The following is a 23,311-nucleotide window of genomic DNA, read 5'->3' as shown; positions in this document are numbered from 1 at the left end:
GAAGAGAAATCGATGTTCATTATTAGAGTCATTCAGTGTTATTCTTCCTTGCCTTTAAAAGAACAGCCTTGAAGACTAAAGAACACTGGATATTTGGGGAGCGGGAGAACATTATTCAATACCAATTATAAAATGGGCCATATAAAGGGGAAAAACTGTCAGGCTAGTAAAGTTTCTAAGCTCTTATCTTCTATAATTCAGTCATCATATTTATTAAACAACCAGAAATACCACTTTCACCAGTGGGGTTAAATAAGGGGTCCCAGACACTTCTTAAGTTATGGACAGAACAACTTTTTGACTTTGTGTCTGGCAGCACATCTAAAACAAGGTATCTTGGAGGAACCAACCTCCCTTTTCAAGAAAACTGGTTTGCATGTTTTCTCTCTTTGATGTCATAATTGGCCATGGATGTGCCCAAACCCTAAAGTGTTTAAACAAGGTGTCAGCTACAGGAGTAAAGTTTTACTATCTCCTGAATAATCTTTACTCTTCTTCACAGAATGGATCCCAGCCAGCTACCTTCCAAGCTGTGAGAATACTTCCCATAAACTGTTACTTCCATGGGAAGATAAACAACAGCAGAATCCTTTGTACTCACTGGAAAGATAAGAACATGAGACAAAAAAGGGGAAATGAAGGAGTAACCTCTCCGATGAGTAAGCTAAAACTTGCCTTAGTAGAGGTGTAATTTATTAAACTTTTCCTAATTGTAAAAGTTCCAGCAAGTGCCCTGGAGAGAAGAACATGTGGAAGGGAGGCTGGGTGCACAAGGAGTTTCAGGTATATGCAAGCATTTCTGGTGAGGTGATCAATCAGTGGACGTACCAAGCTACAGCAAGCAGTGCCTCAGGGAACGGCAATGAGTTTTGCACAGGGCGAGGAGAACCTGAGCGCTCCTAGGAAGCCCTCTGGTCTAGAATTTCTGCAACATTACTCACAGCAGCTTAATGTGCCATTTTATATTTACCTAAAAGGCAGCTTAACAAACTCTGGTCTGACTCTTCACAACATTTTGTTTAAATCCAGCTGTAGAATGGTCTTTTCTGATTAAAAAAAAAAAAAATCTCCTTGAAACTTAATCAAATTATCTAATGTTAAACCACCACTAAAAATATTTCTTTTTGGACCTTATAGCCCCACACCAATTGAGTAAATTAGTTTTTCCTACTTGTCTTATTTAACCTGATGTCTTAGAGAAATGAACTCCCACCATTACTTACCATACAAAATCTACAGTTCATCGTTTTTTATTCACTGAAAAGGAAGAAGCAGCTTGGCTAGATTCCTTGGGGAAAGATAGCCTGTCATATTTGCAAAGATTTATTTGTGAAAAAGCACTCAGGATGATTTCTTTTGTGCAGCCCTCCTTGTTTCTGCTTCGAGCACCATTATCAGAAGCTGAGTTTCAGGATTCATTTGAAATCACAATCACGAGAAGTGAAGAAGGGCTCTTCTCTACTGCAGTCGTTGGCTCTTCCACTTAGTTACTCAAAATTTCCTTGTAATTATGATTGCATATTTTAAAGTCACGCATCTGGTTCTGCGTCTCCCTCCATTTGTTTCCCTGCTCCCAAGATAATTACATTTTGACAAAAATTTATTGAGACATCTGTTTTTTGCTTCAGATCTCCAGGTCATTCTGCTGCCATAACAGCGGTGCAGCACAGCTTAGCCATTTTCACCAAGGAGGAGGCTGCAGTAACTAAACTGATGGCCAGACTAGGGGGAAATCTCAGTATAAATTTGCCAGCTGGTTTAAGGTGGAAAGAAACAGGATACTTGAGAATAGAAGGGGAGATAAAGAGGAGCATCTTTCTGATAATACTATGCTTCCAGCACTTGTATTTCACCCCTAATAAAGCTAACTTGCACAAAATTAGTAGTGCCAGCAAGCAATCACTCTGTCAGGGAATGCTGAATTAGTCCAGCAAGGGACAGGGATGACCAGCAAAATAAAAGGAAATTTTAACAGCACAGTAGTCAGAATCTTGATTAGAACATTTTGTGAAAAAGCAGGAATAAAGCAGTTAATTGAAAGGAGGGGCTATAGCTTTAAATACATGGCCTATGTGGTTAAAACCACTGCCTTTCTGGCTGGTCCTAATTAGGATCTGTGGCACAGTAACCCATATTACATTTCAGTATACAATCTTGTCTTTAGCTACCTCAGAATTTAACACATGCACAAGGAAAAAGGTGTGATTTAAAGTCTGCATTATCAGATGATATTCACGAGAAGCAGAAGCTAGAGTGCTTTATACCTGCTTTATACCACCACAACTTAGTCCTAAAATAAACTGCCAATCTTTTAGTGGTAGCAATGCTTCCTAATTTTCTCCATTAACTTTTAGCATGTGTTACAAATATTGTGTGCATGATCAGCTGCATTTCCCATTTCATGAACTACCAAAATAAAATCCAAAATATTCTGTGAATGTTGACATTAGCCAGAATTTATGTTCAGGGTAGGGAGAACTTGGAGGTATTTTTTATTAGGAGCCTGAAGGGCATTTTAATAAACCTCTCCCAAATCCCAAACCAACCACAGTTTGTTATTATTAAGCCTCATCTTAGCTAAATCCTACATAGTGAAAAATTTCCTGTTACTCCATAGGTTTCCTCTCACAAATGCCAAAGATAGCCTCTCTAAAGTTAACAGAAGAAGTTAATTTTCCAGCTTTTCTTTAACCAGAGAAATGTCCATTTTTTTACCATCACATCAGTGATCTATTGCCTTACTGCATTTTGTAAGGCAGGAGAGGTTTCCCTGTAGAAAAAAAAGTTTGTCTTTCAGCTATAGGAAATTAACTGCTTCTTTTGAAGATGGGCTGTTTCCTTCATGCTCCTGTGCAAACCATGCGGCTTACACTCTAGCCATTCCCTTAATGCAGTGTAGGAAACTCATAGTGATCATGGGCCAGAAAAGGAGTTATTTTATGAGCTATTTTCATGTGAACTGAAATTAGTTAGTAGCCATCCCCTGAAGAGAAAGATGCATCACAAAGAAATAGGTGATCCTCATTGCCTATGAACTCCACAGACTAGAAGAGTGCAAAAGAAAGAGCAAGAACTGTTCAGTTTTGTTTGGGTTTTTTATAATGTGACACAATAATTTCTTCGGTTAGGTCGTGAGGTCCAGAAGGAAAAAACTTACAAATGGCACTATGCAATTGCAATTGCAGAGTTTAGCTGGCTTTTACAGAGATTTTTTCCCTTGCTCCTCAAACTGATCTCTGGGCATTTTTGATTGCAAAACATTTTTGTGATGGGTAACCTTGGTAAGAAGATCTATTCCTTTTCTTAGTTTCTTTGTTGTCATCTCTGTTTTAATGTGCTTTTTTGTTGCATCTGAGAAAAACCAGCATGACTTTGAGAAGTAGTGTGGAGAATGGAGGAGGGTAGTACCTATTACCTTCTTCGTTCCTGTATCTCTAGGAAGATGAATGTTTCCTCACCCCTCCATGCTCCCAGGGCAGAAGCTGAATGCAGGGTGCAAAAACTGGTGAGCACTTGGCCTATTGCCAAATATTCTTCTACTTGTTCACTTAAATATTCCCCTTGAAAAAATGCCCTTTATTTGATACACGGGGTGTAAATTCAACCTCCATCTTCACTGAGTTTCTGTCATTTACTGAGCTTACCTTGTCAGCTGTTCCAAGCCACATCAGTTGGACTAGTGATGAATCTGTCAGTTTACAGGTCACCCCAAAAGGCCCCTGCAAACTTATCTCAAGTGTAGAACTTATTTCAACCTCAGATGAGATCATTCAGATTAGACAGGCAGAGCACATGATTTTGTTTTTGCAGCATGAGGAAAGTGTGTGGTTGAGAGAAGCTTGTAAAAGCCTACTCAAAAACAAAAAGGGCCTCAAGCATAGTTCACTTTTCTCATTATGCGTTCTGTAGACACTAGCATGATGACCCCAGCTATTTCTACTTAGAACCAAACTGCATGTGCAGGAAAGAAAACAGATTAATAAACTAACAAAACCCTCAATGAAAAACAACACATTCCTTGATTTCCCCATGCACTGATAGAAGAAAGTATAGTTTATTTAGCTTCATGAAATCTCTGACAATGGACATGGACAAAAAGGATGAAATGTATCTAGAACAAAGGAAGACTCAAACCACTACATGTTTGTTAAAGCCAGACGTTTTGCTGGCTGCTCAGATTTGATAAGTGTTACAATAATAATGACCACTGTCTAACAGTAATTTTGTCTCACAGACTCATTCACAATTTTTTCCTGTGTCATTGTTCACAAGGGCACAATATATGTGCTTTACAAAAACATAAATATTTCTGTAAGTGTGCTCTTATTTGCTGGCTGCTCTGTGATCCTGTGTTTTGATGCATCTGTTTATGCCACATTTGCTATGGCAAGTTTTGTCTGACACGAAAAGCATTCTGATTCCTGAATTATTAATACACAAATATGAACTTTGATTGAACAAGAACCATTGCAACTCAAGTTTGAGTGAATATAATGCTTTGGTTTAATATAATAAACAGCAAGTCTTTATTTTGTGTTCAAAATTGCTCTGTTTTCATAAGTAACAATATTTTAGAAATCTTCAGGACACATCAGGAATATTTGCAGTAAAAGAATACAGAAAAGTATAATTATTGTTGTTATCATACAGGTTGTATCTGCCCAGTTCATTGTAGTGTTTTGCTAAATTGGCTTTTTGGAAATAGGTTAATCCCAAAATAACTGTCAATTCTCTAATGATGTTCCAACACTGAGACCAGCAATACTGTTATTCTTACTTTACCTCTCTCTGATGCTGGGTTCCTTTAGTGTGGTTCCACTCTGAATCTGAATTTACTTCTGCTCTAAAAAAGAGCTCTCAAAATACTGTGTTTGAACCCATGTGTCACTGAATTGTAACATAAGATAGTGTAATCCTGTAAGGCCCAGCAAGAAGAAGAATATTTTAGTTGTTCTAATATGCAATCTTCAGACTGTATCTCAGTCATTATGCAGAATATCCTAAATCCCACCCAAGAAATATTTTTTTTTTACTTTCTTGATAGGAAGAAATGGTTTAATATTTTTAAAAAAATATGCATCAAAAAATTTTTGTTGCTGTTGTTGTTGTCTTCAAGCATGCAATATCACAAGACCTGAGTATCTTGTGACATGAGAATTACCACAATGAGCAGGTAGGTGTGGGAATGGTATCTGTGGAAATGTCTGAGTGATCTACAGCCTGATTTTGAAGTCCCAGATCCTGAAATACCTGTCAATACTCCAGCCGATATCAAACAACTGGGCATACCCAAAAAATGGCTGAGAAAAACCAGCTGGTGTTTCATGCACCACTTTTCTCCTGGCTGTGCCTTCACCCGGAGCTCCTGCAATAGGGCTGCAGCCCACTTCTGTGTGTCATCCTTCACTCCAAAATTATTGTGCAGGACAGGAAAAACACCTGGCCTCTGGCATCATCCTATTCCTGTAGTGTACTTTTATTCTTATGTTTTGTATCCCATCTCCACCTCTTTGTAGTCATGTACAAACCTGCTCCTATGGCTTGAGAGGATTAAAACAGAATGAAAGAGTGAAGTTGTACCTTGTAAAAAGGGGGAGGTGAGGGGAAGAGGTTTTAGTTTTTCTCTTTGTTTCTTATCCACTCTATTTTTAAATGGCTATAAATCAAATTAATTTTCCATATGCCAAGTATGTTTTGCTTGTGAGGGTAATTTTTAAATGACCTATCTGTCTTTATCTAAATCCAGCAGCTTTTTCATCTTATTTTCTCCCTTCAATCCTTTTGAGAGTGAGGAGTGGGAAAGCAGATGGGTGGGGATCTTGCAGCCAGACAAGGCCAACCCACCACAGACACAAAAGGAGAAGTTCTGATCTGAAGAAAGTTGAATCTCTAGCATACAAATAGTTCACCTGCGCAAACTTCACCTAAAGTGTGAATAGTCTGATAAGGAAAGAAAAGAAAAGAATAAAACCACTTTCTTTTTGAGAAAATTAAACCCAGGTAGGATTCAGGAAATATTTCAGTAGATTACTGAAAAAGAATTAAACTGTAAATAGCAAGTCAAAGTTTAAAATAAAAACTGATGGAGCCTCTCAAACAGAAATAAAACTTTTAAATCCAAGCTTGGATAATGTACAGATTTTGAAAGTATAAGGTACAGTTCAATATCCATCAATCCATTTGGTTTCAGAACTGAGAATTTTTTATTTGTACGTAGAATGAAATGGTCAAGAAAGAAAACCTCTGAATAATTCCTGCTTCCACCACTCCTACAACAACCATTTTAACCTATCGCTTTGTACTTTCTTATCAGTAAGTCAGTCCTCAGCAGTAACACTGAAAGATAGCAGAAGGAATTAAAGCATTGCATGTTCATAAACAGACATCCACAAAAGGCGCTAAGTAACACAGTATGGCACCAGTCTGGTTTGAAGTCCAATCATGACAGTCTAGTTTATTTTATCCAGATATTCTTTGTTTTTATTATGAATATAATTTTTGCATTGGATGGAAAAACAGCTTAAGATGCATCGTTTACTTGAATACAAGAGCTGAAGGCTCTACCATCTCTTTTGGTTGCTTATTAGTAACATCAATGTTTAAAAAATAAAATCTTTTTTTTTTTTTAATTTAAATTGCCTGGCTTCAGCTTAAAGGCATATTCCTACCATTGTTTGTCATGTATATTTGATAAAGAAACCAGGTCAAGCACTCTAAATTTCCCACAATACTTTTTTCTGTATTCCAAGTTTATAAAGTATTTCTTCCTCCCAGATGATCTGTTTTTCTGCTGTAGATGTTCACCGGAGTTGTTTATGAATCCCACTGTGAACCTGGATATGTCAGCTCTCTGTCTGTCCCTAGAACACAGCGAACAGAGAGATTTGATGTTTCATAGTGAGATGCTGTGCCCAGTCAAATTTCATCCTTGAGCACAGGACAAGACTCCTTCTTTTCCTGTCTTACCCTAATATCATCCTCCTGGGACCCTCTGAACAACTATCAAAATGTTAAATAATTAATTTATAAAAGTATAAGATAGCAGGGGTTTCTGTTCCTCACCTTGCTCTTTGCATGAAACATCACAGTTCTGAACAGAAGGATTATAAATCTAAAAACTGCTGTGAAGGTGTCTTGCATATCTCCTTCAAAACATAATGGTGTGACAGGAAAACTAGCTACTAGAAGGCCACCACTCATTTTATCTTCCCTATTCCACTCCTTTACAGAAGTGTTCCAAAGATCCCCAAGGTTTCTTAGGACCAAAGATCAAAAGCCACTATCCTAAAGGAACGCACCATCCACAGCACGTACTGTGGGAGCCTCCTACTGATACACCAGTCCGGGCTTGCCAGGACCCCACAGCTCTTGCTGCTGTCTGTCCTGAGCAGAGTGATGCCGGCACCTGTAAAGTGACAGTCATGCTTGTGTGATGCTTGCATAGCATGCCCAGAAGGCACTAAGATTAACAGGTGAACATGTTTGCATGATCTGCTTACCTCACTTTCACATCCTCCAAAGTGCCTTAACTCATTTACAGTCCACATATTGATATATCCAACTTGTGCAAGCTCTGAGTCTTAGAGGCATTGCGTTATATTTTGTTAATTTCCTTATTACTGAGTGCATTTTATGAGTATTGTGGTGTGTCTCCTCCTCTCCTGTTCAAAGTCAAAACAAACTAGCATACATTAGACATTTCAGGTATTGGATACAAAGTGAATTCCTGTATCACATTCTTTCAAAAGGAGGGACTGAGGATGCCACCTATAAAGAAGAAGAAAAAAAAGGCAATAAAAGGAACAAAACCAAACCACCACCCAAAAAACCCCAACCTTATCTTTGTATTCTTGTCTCCATGAAATAGAAAATACACTCATCTTCTAATGGTTTTCACAGATCCATCTTTTCTGGTCTGTGAAACAAATCCACTGTAAGTAACTGTGATATTTTTTCAATGTACTTCAGCAGAAAAATACTGAGGGAAATATTTCAACCTCAAATAATTTGAGGGAGAGGTGTTTTAAAACCAGAGTAATGTCTGAAAAGTGTTTAAGTATTAAAGCCCCCACTTACCCATTGGTGACCTCATTGCATTGTGTGGCATTTCAGTGCTCTTACTGGGGGCAACATTTGTTTCTTGAAACATCAGCAATTATCTGATCAGAGAGTTTCTGAAAATTGAATAGACAGCTGCTTACAACTGATATGGTTCCAGCTTCACAGTGCTGCAGAGCTTGACTTGTCAGTTATGTAGAGATATATCTCTTACCCCTGCCCCAGTCCTGTGGTGTATCAGACTTTCTTGCCGGTCTGCCCACTGCAATATGTGCTGGTTGTGGCAGCTGCAGTGCATCTAAATATAGTCAATGGAGACCATTTTCTTAGTAGTGAGCATCATCTTAGCAGCAGAAACTAATATTTTCTGCTTTGAGCATCTCCTTTCACCCTAAGGTGTCCACCTCAGGGGAAAAAAGAAAAAAGTATGCATATTAAGGCCTGGAAAAAAATACATCTTCACCTTAATTAGGGTGCCTTGCCAGCAATATGGGCAGATTTTAATAAGACTTGTTAAAAATCAGTTGACAGATTTCTAATGACTCCAGTGGCATCAGTCAACTTTCCAGAGGAGCAGGTCCCACCTACCCCTCACTCCTTTTTTTTTAAGCAGCAGGTTCTGCTTAGATACTCATAACAGCATGTGCAGAAGCCAGCTGTAAGAGAATGTTGATATGAAAGACTGGTGGTGTTCTCCTAGCTGCCATATGTTCAGGTTTTTTAAGCTTTATATTTTACAATGTCCTGTAACTTGGTTCACTCCGTTCTTTCTCTGGAGAACATACTGATATGACAGATTAAGAAAAGTGGACCAGGGTACAACGTAATGGTGAATGCCACAAAAGGTTAATTGAGTTCAAGACACACTTGAATCCGTGCTCAGCTTTGGATAAATGTTTACAGCTCTCAGCAGCTCAGTCCATCAACATTTGTGGGTAATGGCCTTGGTAAGAGTGGCTCATCTCATGTCAAGGACCTTAAATAAGCTATTAGGGGACACTCCAAAGATGTATTTGCCAGGCCAGAAGAGGATACCTCTTCTCATGAAGATCTTGTTTAGGTTCTGCATATGTCTGACAAAGTCTGACAATGCCAACAATTTGTTTTAGAGTGGTCTCTGTTTTAAAATCTTGGTGGACATAGTTCTACCATTTCTAAGGGTGACTTATATAACCTATCTATGAAACAATCCTGTGAAACAATCCTGTAGTTACCTTACCAGAAAGATTTCAGGCTGCAGCTCTTTTGAGTGGAGATACGACAAAGTGCATGAGAATCACCTGGATAGCAGCGATGAACTTTTCATCCCTCCAGCAAATTGCAGCCAAAATTTGGTTCCGTCCTTGCATTCAGTAACCTTCTTGTGTTCACAGACACTCCTGACTGTGACTCAGATACAGGCAGCTAAACACTCCCAAGGGTCCCCTAGCATTCAGGGGAACAGATCCAAAGAAACAGAACATCAGGGGAGCATCCCCAAAGAAACGGATGCCCATGGGCTGAGGCTCACAAGCAAGATGCTAAGACTATGTTTGCTTTAACCTTTACCCAAGAAACCGGAAGCTGATTGACCAACAGTTATAATGTGCAAATTTAGATCAGTAACCAGCATAGAAATTAAGATAAGACTCAAAAAGAATCCAGGATATAGCAAAGATTTAAGAATTTCATTTAATGACTTAAGCAGCAAAAATCTGTGAGGTGGCACTGCACAATTCTACTTTGTTGCTTGCATATGTGTTTAGATCTGGTGTCAAGATTTATGTTATTTTTCAATAACAATTTTTAATCTTGTGAGAAAATACACAAAAACAACACTGGACTTGGAAAAAAAAATAATTGTTTGTCCATTTCGTCTCAAAAATCTTGCAAATGGGAAAACAGAAAGGCCTGAACCAGGTGTGTTCCCCTTTTTGTACTCACCACAAAGTTGCAAGTCACGGTCTTTGCATTCTCCCCTTCCTGCTACTTTCATTTTGGTCTTCTTAGACACTGTATTGTGTATCTTGAGCATGGCATTGCAGCCCTGGCTGTGGCACTGGCAGTGTCAGGCAGCTGCCATTCTCTTTCCTGAGCTATTTTCGTCATGCCACCCTACAGCTGGCTTGCATAGAATGGGGCTTCAAAGTCATGCAGGATTGCTGCAGGCTTCATCAGTGGTGTGCTTTGCACAGGGCTTAAGAGTGGCTGGAGAAGTAGGGCATTTTCTTAACAGAATGGGGAGGTAGGAGTGAACTTAATTATCTCTGGATTATGCAGGAAAGTTTTCTGGTTTGGATCTTTTAACATGGAACCTGAAGTCCTTAATATAGTCTTCAAATCATGGCCAAATGACATCATTTAATGAAACCCCAGCAGGAAAAATCATTTGAATTTCCTAAATTTTCATGCCTGACAATTTGTTTTGGAAAGACACACACACAACAAAGGGCCTCTCCCAGAAAAATTAGTACATTTCATAAACAAATGGTCTTTGCGTAAAAAAAACAGTAGGGAAAAATAACAAATCACTTTACCTTTTTCACACTACTAGTTGGAACTGGATAAAACTTATGTTTTAGAAACTGCAGAATACTTTTATCTAAGTAGATGGAGAGCTGTTTAGTTTCACTGTGGGACAAAATTTGATGATTTATACATAATCCAGTTTAAGTCTTTACACTATTATCCCACCAGTCTTTTGACCATATTCATGTTTCTTGCTAACTTCTACTACTGGTTTATGGAGTCCTAATGGTCTAAGAAGAAAACGGTCTGTTTCCTGGAACAAGAGCTGAATGAAACATCCCATATATACATCTAATTCACACTTATGAGAAATAATTCTTTTGTAGAGTTGAAAGGTCTTGACCCAAGATAAGTGTTTCTGGTTTCAGGAAGAATTTTGGGAAGCTTGGATCTTACTGTCTTTATTTAATGAAAATGTAATCATGACAGCAGTTAGGAAATCAAAAGTCTGTCAAAAACCAAGAAGGTTAAAAGAAAACAGAGGTCTCCTGCCCTTTTGCTATCATGCCTAATCTTATATCACAGGAGATGCAGTGCAGATTGATGCCTTTTTCTGGTCCCTAAAATCGTGAGCCAGACACAATTAGGTGATAAAATGCAGCTACATTTTATGAAGGGTCCCCTCAGGCTCACAGCAAGCTGAAATACACACTGAAAATGTGCTGAAGATGCACACGTGACACAGAGCAAGTACAGTTTTATAAACTTAGCAAATTAGCATAATTGACAAGAATCCCCAATTAGATGTGGTGATCAGGTAATTCTCCCTCTTGGTTCGACCCTCTTCTGAAGCCCCCCTTCCTCGCTAGTTGTTTATGGGAGAGTATCTCAACCTTGGTTCTCAGAAGAAGCAAGATAGGATAGGGGCCTAGGAATGTGGTTTGTCTTCCTGTCTAACAGGTGGAAAACTACTGGCTATGAATCTATATAGTTATAAAATAATATGCTGCAGAGCTACAAATATTTGTGAAGAATATATAAAAGCAAAAATCAGTCTGGCACCAAGATCACCTGTATAATTTGTAGGGTTGGTTAAACACGATGATGAAAACTAAACAGAAAAATTAAACTGAACGGATTACCTGATTGTATTTCCTTCTGTTCTTGCTCTCCTTCTTTTTCTGTGTAAGCTAAGCCCAAATGTGTGCAAACAAATACATTAAATCTAAACTAGGTATACAGAGAACTCCGTAGGTTGTGCCACACTGTCAGGCTACAAGGTTTAAGGTTTGTTTCTGAGATACTGCCAGTTATGACTCTTAGAAAAGAAAACGTAAGACCAGGTCTGTAGCATAGCTCATTTTTATTGTTTAAACAGTTTTTGCATAGGAAATATATCCGCTTCCAGTAATTGACTGCAGTATGAGCAGCTGCTAGCAGTATAGGCTGGATATAACAGTAACAATCACATTAAGTCAAGCTTGATTTACACCAGTTTAAAACTTGTGGCAGTTGAGTTCATTTGTAACCTAAAAAAAAAAGTACCAAAAAGAACATTATTATCCTCCAACCAGGCACAATAAAAACCTTTGTTAACACTCAGGCTAAAATCAGGTCTGATGCCAGAGGGCCCTAATTCCAAAATTAAGTAGCTGTACTGTAATGCATCCTCCTAGTGAAGGTTCATTACACCAAGACTCTGCATGCACCTTTTTTTTAATTAAAATGGGACCTTCAGGATTTATGGCCTACAGTATGGGGAAAAATGCCAAAAGTTTTAAAATGGATCAACCCTGGTATGTAGCTAGCAAGCAATAACTGACTACTTGTCACCTATAGTTGTACTAAATGTATCTAAAGAAACACACAGCCCTACAAAAGTTTTTCTCAGAGAAATATCATTGAGATGGGGTGCCTCTTCCCAGATTACTAAAAGTTCTATATGATATAAGCACAAATTAACAGCTTGATGAAGACATAATCTAATGCAGCTCTTGAGAAGCCTATGCCTGGGATTGAGGAACCCCTCACATTCTACAATGTTGTAGAGATTATTTTTGAAGAAAATGTTATCTGAAACATATTTACAACTGAACTCAACAGAGACTGTGAAATTGAACAGGCACTGCTCATTTGTTTGAGTTTTTTGGTAAACATTTTGCTGGTTTTTGTTTCTTTCTCATTTTGCATCAACTTCTATCAGTCCATGCAACTTCAATGCCCTCAATGAAGAATGCATAATAAGCCATACTTCTTAAAAAACTTCCTTCTGCATATAGAGATACATTTGCCACATCAGTCCCTGTAGCACAGTTTTCAAAACCATTCTGTCAAAAATACAGTAATACAAAGACTGGCTTTAGTGTCACTAGCTCACACTGCTCTCCCTTTATTCAGGCCACCTTTTGTTTTACTGTTATGGTATCATGCAATGAAAGTATCAAAGGCTTATTCCAGGATATCATGATGCTAGTGACACTGAAGCCCTTTTCACAAATTCAACATACATCTGAATTGCAACACACAGATATTTCTAAAGAGTACTAACTAGTGAACCCTTTTATCAAAAAAAAAAACCAAACAACTACTTACAACCATTGAAGAAAAATTTGCAACAAAAAAATGTAAAAATTGACCGTCTCCAACTTGTCCCCTTTACTATTGACAACGTGACCAACAGAGCTGTGGCATGGAAACAGTACAAAGAGTTGTCATGGCAATAAGTTTGGCTGATGCAAAGGTCATTGTGCAGGGTTAAAGGGCAAAATCAGTGGTCCATGTTATCCTCCAACTGCAGTGCTCCACCACACCCACACAATTTTGAGGAATTATTAAAACTGGGGAACTAGCAGAAAGTGCAAATAAGAAGGAGGCAGTTTTCAGCTCCTTCAGCATGGAGTAGAACATTCAGCTTTGAGCCTTTCCTGTTTAACTTGATTAGCTGGCATGTGATTTTACTCTCTTTTTTTTTCTTTTCTATAGAAACCAAATTAAAAAATCCAGGAGCATACAGCTGGTTAACGTTAACAAAAGACCTTGACAGGATTATGTAAACCATAGAGGATGTCATGCTTGGGGCCTTACTGCCAGCAACATTAGAGAGTTTTTTCATTAAAAGTGAAAACTGTACACTGAATATGGGATAACTTTCTGCAGCCTTCATAATCTCACACAGTATATATAATTTAGGTTTAGGTACAGAACACACTCCGGTGTCACAGATGTCTTTGTGCAATCTCTTTCATTAAGTCCTTATGAAGCTACAAGTTGCAAATCCAAAATTCTGCTCCCTGAGGACACAGCTGTGTGAGACTTAAGTACTGTTTTAGCTCTCTGCCTATCCTGAATAGCTCTGTGAACCTAATCTTAAATACCATCATGTAACAATCACAAAAACTTTTGCTAAAGGCCATATATACTAATAAAAAAGACAGTGGTACTTCCAACATTTTGAAATGCTCTGAAAACCAACTTTTCCAATACTAAATACAACAAAATAACCTTCATAAAATATAACTTTTCTCCATTTACATTTTTAAAGGATTAGTAGCCTATGCTTTTCAAGCATAGGAATCTGCGAAATAACTCCTAACATGGACAGATTTTTCTTAATACATAAATTAAGAAACTGGAGAGTTTTAACCCAAGTCCAGTTTCTAAACAAAGAATATTCTTGTTTAAAAATGGAAAGGCATTTCCATTATAATTGTTAAAAAGTTAGCTTTACAAACAAGGGTATTTTAATTAAAAAAAAAAAATTCTTAACAAAACTATACAGTGTACAAATTACTGTCTACAAGGTAGGCGGTTTATTCAGAAGATCATCCTTTCTTCTTGCTACTTGCAGCTTCACAAACTCATTCACATATTTTCAATGGAGATGCCCACCTGAACATCACCCCACAACTATATTGCTATAATTAATATTTTTGCCATGTCTTTATGTACAGTCTCCTTCACTGCCTTTTTTTTTTCTTAGTCAAGCCTCAAGCGTTCATGTCACTCCAGGGGAAACACACTTCAGTGGCACAGCCATGAGGCCAGGGCTGCAAAGCAACTTAATAAAGGCAGAACAGTGCACATAGAACGGGGTGGCTCAATTTAGTCAGAATACACTTCCTGGTGAAGGAGGAGGCCAGAGACTGGATTTGAGTTCTCAGTCTTATCTTAATCTTTTGAATGCTGAGCTTAAAACACAACCAACCAACAAAGCCAACCTAAAACCAAACATTAAAAAAATGAAAAGTTCGTTATCTTCCAAGCAGGCTTCTCTATTAGAGAGGTAGGTGACAAAAACCCACAGTTGTTGAATAACCCAGTTTAAGGAAGGAGATTATGTCTCTAAAAAATTGCATCTTTAAGCTCAGCATCTTTTCATACAGGAGGCTAGAGATAAAAAAATAAAATAAGAGCATCTATCTTCCTACAAAGGGCAATCATCATTCTGGATATTTCATGTTGAAGCCTGAACTTGTTCCAGTTTTGTCCCAATGTGCTATAAAAAGCTTTCAGAGAACACCTTGTTAATGGTACTAATCAAGGACATGCCCCCAGCACACCTCTGCTCCCAAACTGCTCTGTATCATGACGTGTAAAGGACAACACATACCAGGCTAGAGACTGAGGTGCACTCTGTTTGGGTCTAGCACACTTTGCCATGTGCTTAGCAAACAAATTACTGACGGGCTCCAAAAAAGAACCCCACATTTCTTTTTGTGTCTGTGTCTTATCTTTCTCTTTTTTTTTTTTTTTCCAGTTTAGCAAATCTCAAAGGCTCCTGTCTTTGTAGCCATTCAAGCCCTGCCTACACACTCTCTCTCCCTGGAGCCATGGGGACGTGCCACCACTACTGCTCTTAACCACACTTGGAACCAGAAGGGACTGATGGTGGCACACCCCCAACCAGTGCTCCTTGGGGTGACTGCTGCTGGAGCTGCGCCTCTGGGACGGCTCCAGGGCAGGAAAACCTCCAAAACACAGAGACAACTGCGAGGGATGAATTTTCCCATCCACATGGTTATACGCTCCTCTGCTTTTACCCTAATTGGAGAATGTGTTTTAGAGAAAAATCCAGCCTGTGTTGAGCCACGCTTTGCAAAGATCCCTTGTGTGTAAGAGGTCACCAGCAATAGGCCCACTACTGGTCTGCAAATGGGATTTTACTGGAAACACACTTTAATTTCCACCATGATCTAATTCCTTACAAAAAGAAACTCCTTCTCTACTACACCCCAGGGCTCTCCATCTGATCTGCTCTATCAGAAGAGAAGACTGCAAATCTCTGACATAGCCCAAGCAGGCTGAAAGTTGTAATTCAAATGCTGAATTAACAAACTTGGCAGGGTGAGAAGGGAGTGGAATATAAAAAAAAAATTATGTACAGGAAAAAATCAAGAAGGATAAGGGGGGGGCAAATTTTCTGCATGAGCAATTCCAGAGTACACTGGAGTCAGTGGAATTATGCCAGCAAAGATGCCCTGTACTTGCATTTCCTAGACAAAGTGAGTGACTTTGTCATTCTGAGCTAAAAACATTTTCTAACATGAACACTTTAGGATGCACTATCTTTGCCAGAATGGAAAAGGCTTCATCTCACTGTGGGTCTTGACCTCTTTCTCCATCTGTCTCTCTTTCTCATGAAAAAAAACCTTGAAGTAAAACAATTTCCTCAAGTCAAGTCTGCCTCCAACAGAATTCATTATTTATTTTTTAAATCCAGAAATGATTTCAGCTTGCACCCCAGGTGGGAAGTTAAAAAGAGGGAACCGATTTGAAAGTTTGTCACAGTAGGCAGAACAGTTGCTTTGCAGCCCTTGCCTGGCTAAGGGTGCACTGCTTCACAGCTACACTGTAAAGTGTTAAAAATCCTCCCCCCCCACCCCAGAATATATATATATGTATGTATAAAAAAAAATCCCCTGTCCACCTCTCAGTACAGAAAAGGACCTCATCACACTGCAAAAATAGCAGTACCCACTTTGGTCAATTAAAACAAACAAAAAAAGCATACATTATTCTTTTTTTTTTTTTTTTTTTTTAAATCTGTGTACTTACCTATAGTAACCAATACAGCTAAAAGCACTACCTACATAGGCAAAACTTGGTATTGCATAATTCATATAAATTTGTATCCCCTCCCCCCAATATTAATTGGAAGATGAAAAACATGAAAGGTTAATAGAAAAAACACCAAAATACTGAAAATATTGCTGGTCGATTACAATTCTTAAGCGGCAACTATACACAGCCATGATATGCTTTATAAACGTGAGATAAAGGTATAACTGTCTAAAAAATCCATGATGTCACACATTTTTCGCATCTGGAGTACAAAATATTTTGTCATAAAAATGGTAAAGATTTAAAATTATAATAAATGCAGCAAAACAAGTGTAGTGATGTCAATTTTTTTGTAGTTTTTTTTCTTTTTTTGTTTTTTTCCATTTTTTTTAGATTTCAAGGCAAGGCACGTAATGTGGACATTATATCTTCGTGCAAATTAGGATTACTGGAAAGAGTATTTTAAATTTTTAAAGAGACATAGAGGCAAAATGTCTGCCCATGCACATTATATTCCTGTCAATATGTGAAAATTGTTGAACAAGGCTAACTTCTGAAAGCACCATGCAAGTTTACAGCACCCTGTAAATAGACTTACATTAAGAGTGCATTATTTAAATACAACATATCCCCATCCTGGTATTACCAGTTTGTAAACGGTAAGCTTTGCCCTTGTGACATGGATTTGCCTATGTCTTTGTCTCTATGATGTAGATTTTACAGAAACATGTAAACCCTATGGGTTCTTGATGCAACAAGTAACTTTAAATAAATAAATCCTACCCCTCCGAGGAGGCAGCAGCTAAACCAACATAAGTGCTGTATTTCCATTGATTTCTTATTCTCAAGGACATGATTTGTCTTGACTTAATGCCTTTTAATGCCCTCAAAAACTGAGGGGAAAAATAAGTTTGTTCAAAGCAATTTTTATTTTTATTTTTAATCCCCTCAATTTAGAGTCCAAGGGCTGAAGGACTTATAGTGATGACCTCTTAGATATGATTTTTAAATTGCACTTGCCTCTGTAAGTGTTTCTTTAGTGGGGAAAATGTCAGTTTTTTCCTTTTCTTTTTTTACTGTTGCATGAGAAGATAACACTTTTACCTGCGTAGAGGCATTTCTTCCATAGAGCCTGTGTGTCCATACTGATTGAAAATTTCAAACTGCATAACACACTAGAAAAAGGCTGAATTAAGGGCCAAAGTTTAATAAATCCATACTGATAACTAAAGGCTACAGAGCTTATTTTTAAAACATTTAGAAATCAGACTGCTGAGAAAATGGCTGGCTCACGGCCCTTGTCCTCCTGCAGCTCTGCTGCTGCTGCCTAGCCTTTGTTTTGTGAGATAACCAGGAATAGTGATCTCATGCGTAAACAACAAGAATACTAAACCAATAGAACTAGCTTATCATGCAAATATTAAGGCATCTAGAAAGTCAGTTAAAATATATTGTCGGAGACAGAACATCTATTTCCCAGCGGACTTCATATAACAAAGGCTACTTAGCAGGAGCTGCATTCTACTCATCAGTGAAATATCATCGACCCTTTGTATACCATTTCAGTTTCAACCATAAGGGAATTAGTGATTGTAAGAGCTGCAATTGCTGGTCTATTGTTTTCTTCTTTCTTCAGTTTCTTTCCTCATACTGTCTTCTTTTCTTTTTTCCTTTTTTTTTTAATTTTGCTTTTAATTTTGTTTCCCTCAGTTGCTTGTTTCTGCTTGAAGGAAAGGCTCTCCAATTATGTTCAAACCATAATTTGGGACATTTGTCGGCAGGATCGGTGTCCTATTTGATACTTGGAAAGGAACCAAGCTAGCCCAGGTACCAGGACTGTTGAAAAGGTGAAAGAGACAAGGAGGGAGAGAAAGAGAGAGAAAAAAACAAAATATAAATTAAACATGTATACAATGAATTTGAATCAAGGTTCAGCCAATATTCATTAATAATAGTACTACTTATGATAAAACTGGAAACAAAATTTGTGAATGTAACTTGAGATTCTACTTCACAGTTTTATTTGTGAAAGTATGAGTTGTTTGAAATAAAAATAATTGTGTTGAACTCAGTAGCAAGTTGTATTACTCCTGAGTTACAGTAAGTGGTCTGTTTGTTTATGAAAGCCTCCCAAAATGTCAGATGCATATATATGGAGCAGGCACAACTAAACCATACAAGTGACACTATATAGCATAGTGTCATTTAAGAACTAGTGAAATATACCACAGGGTACATGTGTTCTTTTTTCAAGAATACAGTATAAAGATTCAGTGGTTCAGCATCCTGTGAGATTTCCTCCTCTCTTACAACACAGCAGTTTATCTTGTCACCATCCCAAGATGGACCTCTGAGATGCACAGATGCCCATAAGAATAGAGGTCTTGTAATGTTCGTAAAACCTGCTTCTTTAAAAAATTTCAGTGTCTAAGAAACACCAGACAGCACAGGACCTTGTGCATCTACACTTACAGCCAAGGGTAGCTGTGAGTCAAGGGTAACAGTGTATTCCATAGTTTTTTCAACAAGCCTCTGAGAAAAAAAAGTTTTCAAAGCCAATTCAATGACTTAGGAACTTAAGTCATCATTTCAAAAGCGCTCTGTCACTGAGGAGCTGAAGTCCCAATGGCATTCACAGGTTCACTGGGCACCAACCAGTCATAATTGCAAGATGGATACTCAAAGACAGCCTCAGCTACTGGTATTCAGTACCCTGCAGCCTGAGCAGCCCTTTCCTTAGATATGGTTCTGGCAACCCAGAAGCTCAAACCAAACTTTCCTAAGTTATAAGATTCTATGACTCCAAAGAAAGTTTTGTTACATTTATTCAGAAGAAAAAACAACATCATTAAGTCAGCATCATTGCCAAAGAACTAGTACCAAAACTGGACATAGAGCTTGCAAACACATCTTCCCTCTGCATTCCACTGTATTGAGCTTTTCTGTGAATTAGTCTTTTCACAAACATAAGTTCTTACTTGAAAATACATTTTGGGATTAGACTAACGAGTTTCATGATAACACATCTGCAGACTAAACCCTTCAACAGGTGCATTGTGGAGGCTAAAAGTTTTCTTTCCTCTCTGTCTTTTGTCCCATTTCTGCCGTGCTCTCTCCCTGGGCACGAAGATGCACTTTTGTGGCACCGTGTATAAAGAGGAAAATAGACTCTTTTTATCTATTTTAAATGTGCACAAAATAACTACATTTCATTTGGCAGATTTTTGTGACCACTTCAGTTCCTGAAAAGTGGTCAACTTATATTGGGGAAGAAAAGTCAATGAAAGTGGGCTGCTGTGCATGAGCCCAGTGAGTCTTGTCGCTCGTCTGTCTCCAAAACTGCGACAAGGGTACATGTTTCTCAGGCTTTTCATATTAAAAATAATACGAAGAGATTCCATCGTTTATTCCTGCTTGAAACTACTTACCTCTCTAAACCTGTTAATTTAGTATTTTACCTCCTAGCAATTAATTTCAGGTGCTATGCCTTACACATGCTAAAAATGGGAATAGTTCCTGACCTGTTTGTCTCAATGATGGTCATATTCCCAAAGAAGAAGGACAAATTTAATTTCATGAAGAAAGCACACTAAATATTAATATCTTAATGTTTTCAATGCCTGAAGAACAAATATTATTCAATAAGGCTGTTGGGGCTTTTTTCTTCAATTGGGTATATTCTCAAAGGACACCTAAAAATCTAGAGGATTTTAACCTTTTCAGAATTTTTTTTTAAAAATTGCTGTTTTCAAAACATTAGGTCAGGTAATATGTTTATCTTCTTTGTCATTGTTTTTGATTCCATTGACTATTACACAAAAAAAATCTATTGGAGGAAAAAAAAAAACCTTCTGAAATTTAAAAATCACAATTACACCACAAATCTTGAAGCACTCACAAAGATTTAAACCTAGTTATGCATGAAAGATTTTTCCAAGATGATCTAATGAAAACATTATGTTCCAAAAAGAAAAAAAAAAATTCAATACCAGAATTTCATTTAAGAGGCTTAATTGTTTCAACTTCTTCTTCTTCTTCTTTCACAATTTGTTTTAAAATGCATTTTTTGTTTCTTCCTCCTTGGATTTCAATGAGGTTAATAAGCAAATTCTAAAAATAACAGACACAAAGCAAATTGCTTCCAAGCACGTGGAATTGTAAAAATAAGAACTAGTAATAATATAGAGCCAAGCAGATTTGTTTGCTTGGGATCTGTCTGTATACATGTTTTACAATGCACAGTTCTTTGCTATCTTGTTACATGGGATTTACTGTGTTTAGTGACTTCAAAAAAAATACAACACTAACTCAAAGAACATAAATTTTGTTTGAGGTCAAGACTCTATTTAAAATATTTCTGTGGCTAAGGCTAAACACACAGGCTCCAGGTTATCTTTCTGAAGATTTACAGTGCACTTCAATGATTGGATATATACTGTTGTGACTTTTTGCTTTGTTTTAAAGTTACCAACCTTCTACTGACTACAGTGGGTGAAGGAAACAAGTCAGTGCTAACTAAAAGCAAATTACTATTTGCAGCTGAATTTTTATTTATTACTTGAAATTCCAGACAGAGCTCTTGATTTCTATGAAAAGTGCTCAATAAAAATAAGTTGTAGCAAGTTCTTAATATGACTGTTGTTGCCATATGACCTACCAGGTTAATACAGGTGTTTATTTAAACCTTTCAAATGTCCCACCTTATATTGTGACCATGACAAAAATGTAGACTGCAAGAAATTCATCAGTACTACTTATGGATCCTGAGGGAGTAATAAATCTCCAGTGTTGACACTGTGTATATCCCACAGGAGTTTCAAAGTCCCTTTTACTGCTCACACCAAGCCTTCTGCCAGAGATGGTGGTGCAGACAGTGGAGCACCTGTGGGACCAGGGCAGCCACACAGTGTCTGCCTGCAGGGCTGGAACTGCCACCACTTTCACACCACTGGAGGTGGCTGAAGTCCTGGTCTAAGTACACACACTGGGCAGAGTCTAGCTGTGCTGGCAGCTGGGAAGAACTGCCCATTCCTTCTGTTTGCTGGCATTTCCTAAGCTGTTATCTTCAAGGCTTGATGAGTTCTGGTTGTAGTTTAGAAAACAACCTTATCATACTACAGGTGGATGTAACTCTGTCTTAGGCCACCCCAGGCCTGGTACCACCACCAGATGCTTACTGCAGACAAAGGAAGAAACCTGAATGAAAGCTATTGAGGAGAACAGCCCTAGTTACAGAAAAGCTGTGACACAACTGTGAATAACCAAACACACAACACAGGCTCTGCTAACCGGAATGAGTATGGCTGTCTATCCAACATTCCCATGACCTCCCTTTATATTTACAGCAAATTTAGCTGGACTTTCAGCTACCCTGTGAGCCACACTCTGCTCTGTAGTTCCCCAGAACGCCAGCATGATGCCAAGCCAGACCAACTACCCCAAAAAGTAAGGTTCCCCTGTTAGCCTTTTCCAGCCTACTGGGAAGGGACTTCTTGAGTACTGCAGAGCTTAGCTTCTGCCATGGAAACCATCCACTGTTTTTAGGCAGAACATCCTAACAGGAATGACAGTTACTCTGGCTGCAAAAGCAAACTTCACCTGGGTGCCTATGAGTGGAAATACAGAAAATGGGGAAACAACTTTCCCTCCACCATACCATCCAGCAGTCTGTGTTAGTCCCAGTTAAAGTTCAGCACTTGGTTTCACAAAACCAGAGGCAATACTCTGCCTCTGTGCACTAAGTACCTTAACCAGGGAAGCCAAAACTCTTTCCATTGCTGGGACACAGACAAGGTTGTTGTCCTTGCAGAAACTAATAGAATGTCTCTCTGCCCACACGGCTTCTCCTTTAGATAAGAAATCTTTGTATATATGAGTGGAATAAAACAGGTCTGTCACACACTCCAGCTTACTACTCCCGAGGAAATCTGCTATCTGTCTGCTGACAGAAGGTATAATATAAATGCCTTTCCCTTGAAACATGAAGTGAGACTTAAAAAAGCTGCTCAAGGCTAAGTTTTGAAGAAAATTTCATGAGAAGCACCATGAGATTCTGTTTTGAGATTCAGATCCACCTTTGTTGCAGGACCACCTTCGTGAAGCATTTTGCCTTTCAGTAATTTCACTACTGGTAGTGGTTTTCACCATAGCTAGACTATCAGATACATTATACAGTCATCAGCTCCTCTCTATCCACAGGAGGTATAATGTATTTATCTGTTCAAATGTAATAAAACAGTAAAGGAAAATTGTGCAAGCATCCTACAGGGTTAACATTCTCCATTACACTTTCCATTACAGTTTCCAGATGTTAATTCAATCAAGATTTCTGCCATGATTTCCTCTTAAAGATAATAATTGCTGTTTCAAGAACCTCTGATTAAAATATTACTGGAATGAACCACAAGTAGTGCTTACATTATATGTATATACAGTCCATTTTGGAGGTTGTAATAACATAAAGAGCATAATAATGTTAAAAAATTAACTAAATGCAATAAAAAATAAATTTAATCTGACCTGAGTAAATGTGGAGGTCTTTGAAATTCTTATTTTCCACCAGTTATTACCTTCTTTCTTTTACAGTTTCATTAGTCTGTAAGAGAATTTTACCATTCAGAAGTACACCTAAAGAGTACTTCCTTCTTGTGGCTTTACTATCACCTACATGAACCCACTAGCTAACAGAAGGTAGATCAGATTCTGCCAAGTCAGACTTTGGACAGAAAAGGTAGAAATACCTTCA

The 23,311-nt window shown here is 38.1% G+C and overlaps 1 protein-coding gene across 13 annotated transcripts in view; it reads right to left on the bottom strand.

Moving 5' to 3' along the window:
- Nucleotides 1-11,850: 11,850 nt before the first annotated feature.
- The window catches only part of NFIB (nuclear factor I B), a 266,491-nt gene continuing 255,030 nt past the window's right edge, over nucleotides 11,851-23,311 (bottom strand). For 12 of the 13 annotated variants that reach the window (XM_032097262.1, XM_032097270.1, XM_032097264.1 and 9 more), the window contains one exon: nucleotides 11,851-18,402. In XM_032097262.1, coding sequence (XP_031953153.1) covers nucleotides 18,273-18,402 — 130 coding nt within the window. In that variant the 3' untranslated portion in view covers nucleotides 11,851-18,272. The remainder of the gene's footprint in view (nucleotides 18,403-23,311) is intronic. The other variant, XM_032097269.1, reaches the window with a different exon arrangement.

The sequence above is a fragment of the Corvus moneduloides genome, chromosome Z (genome assembly GCF_009650955.1).
Source record: "Corvus moneduloides isolate bCorMon1 chromosome Z, bCorMon1.pri, whole genome shotgun sequence".
Classification (NCBI taxonomy): domain Eukaryota; kingdom Metazoa; phylum Chordata; class Aves; order Passeriformes; family Corvidae; genus Corvus; species Corvus moneduloides.
This window is presented reverse-complemented; position numbering and strand designations above follow the sequence as displayed.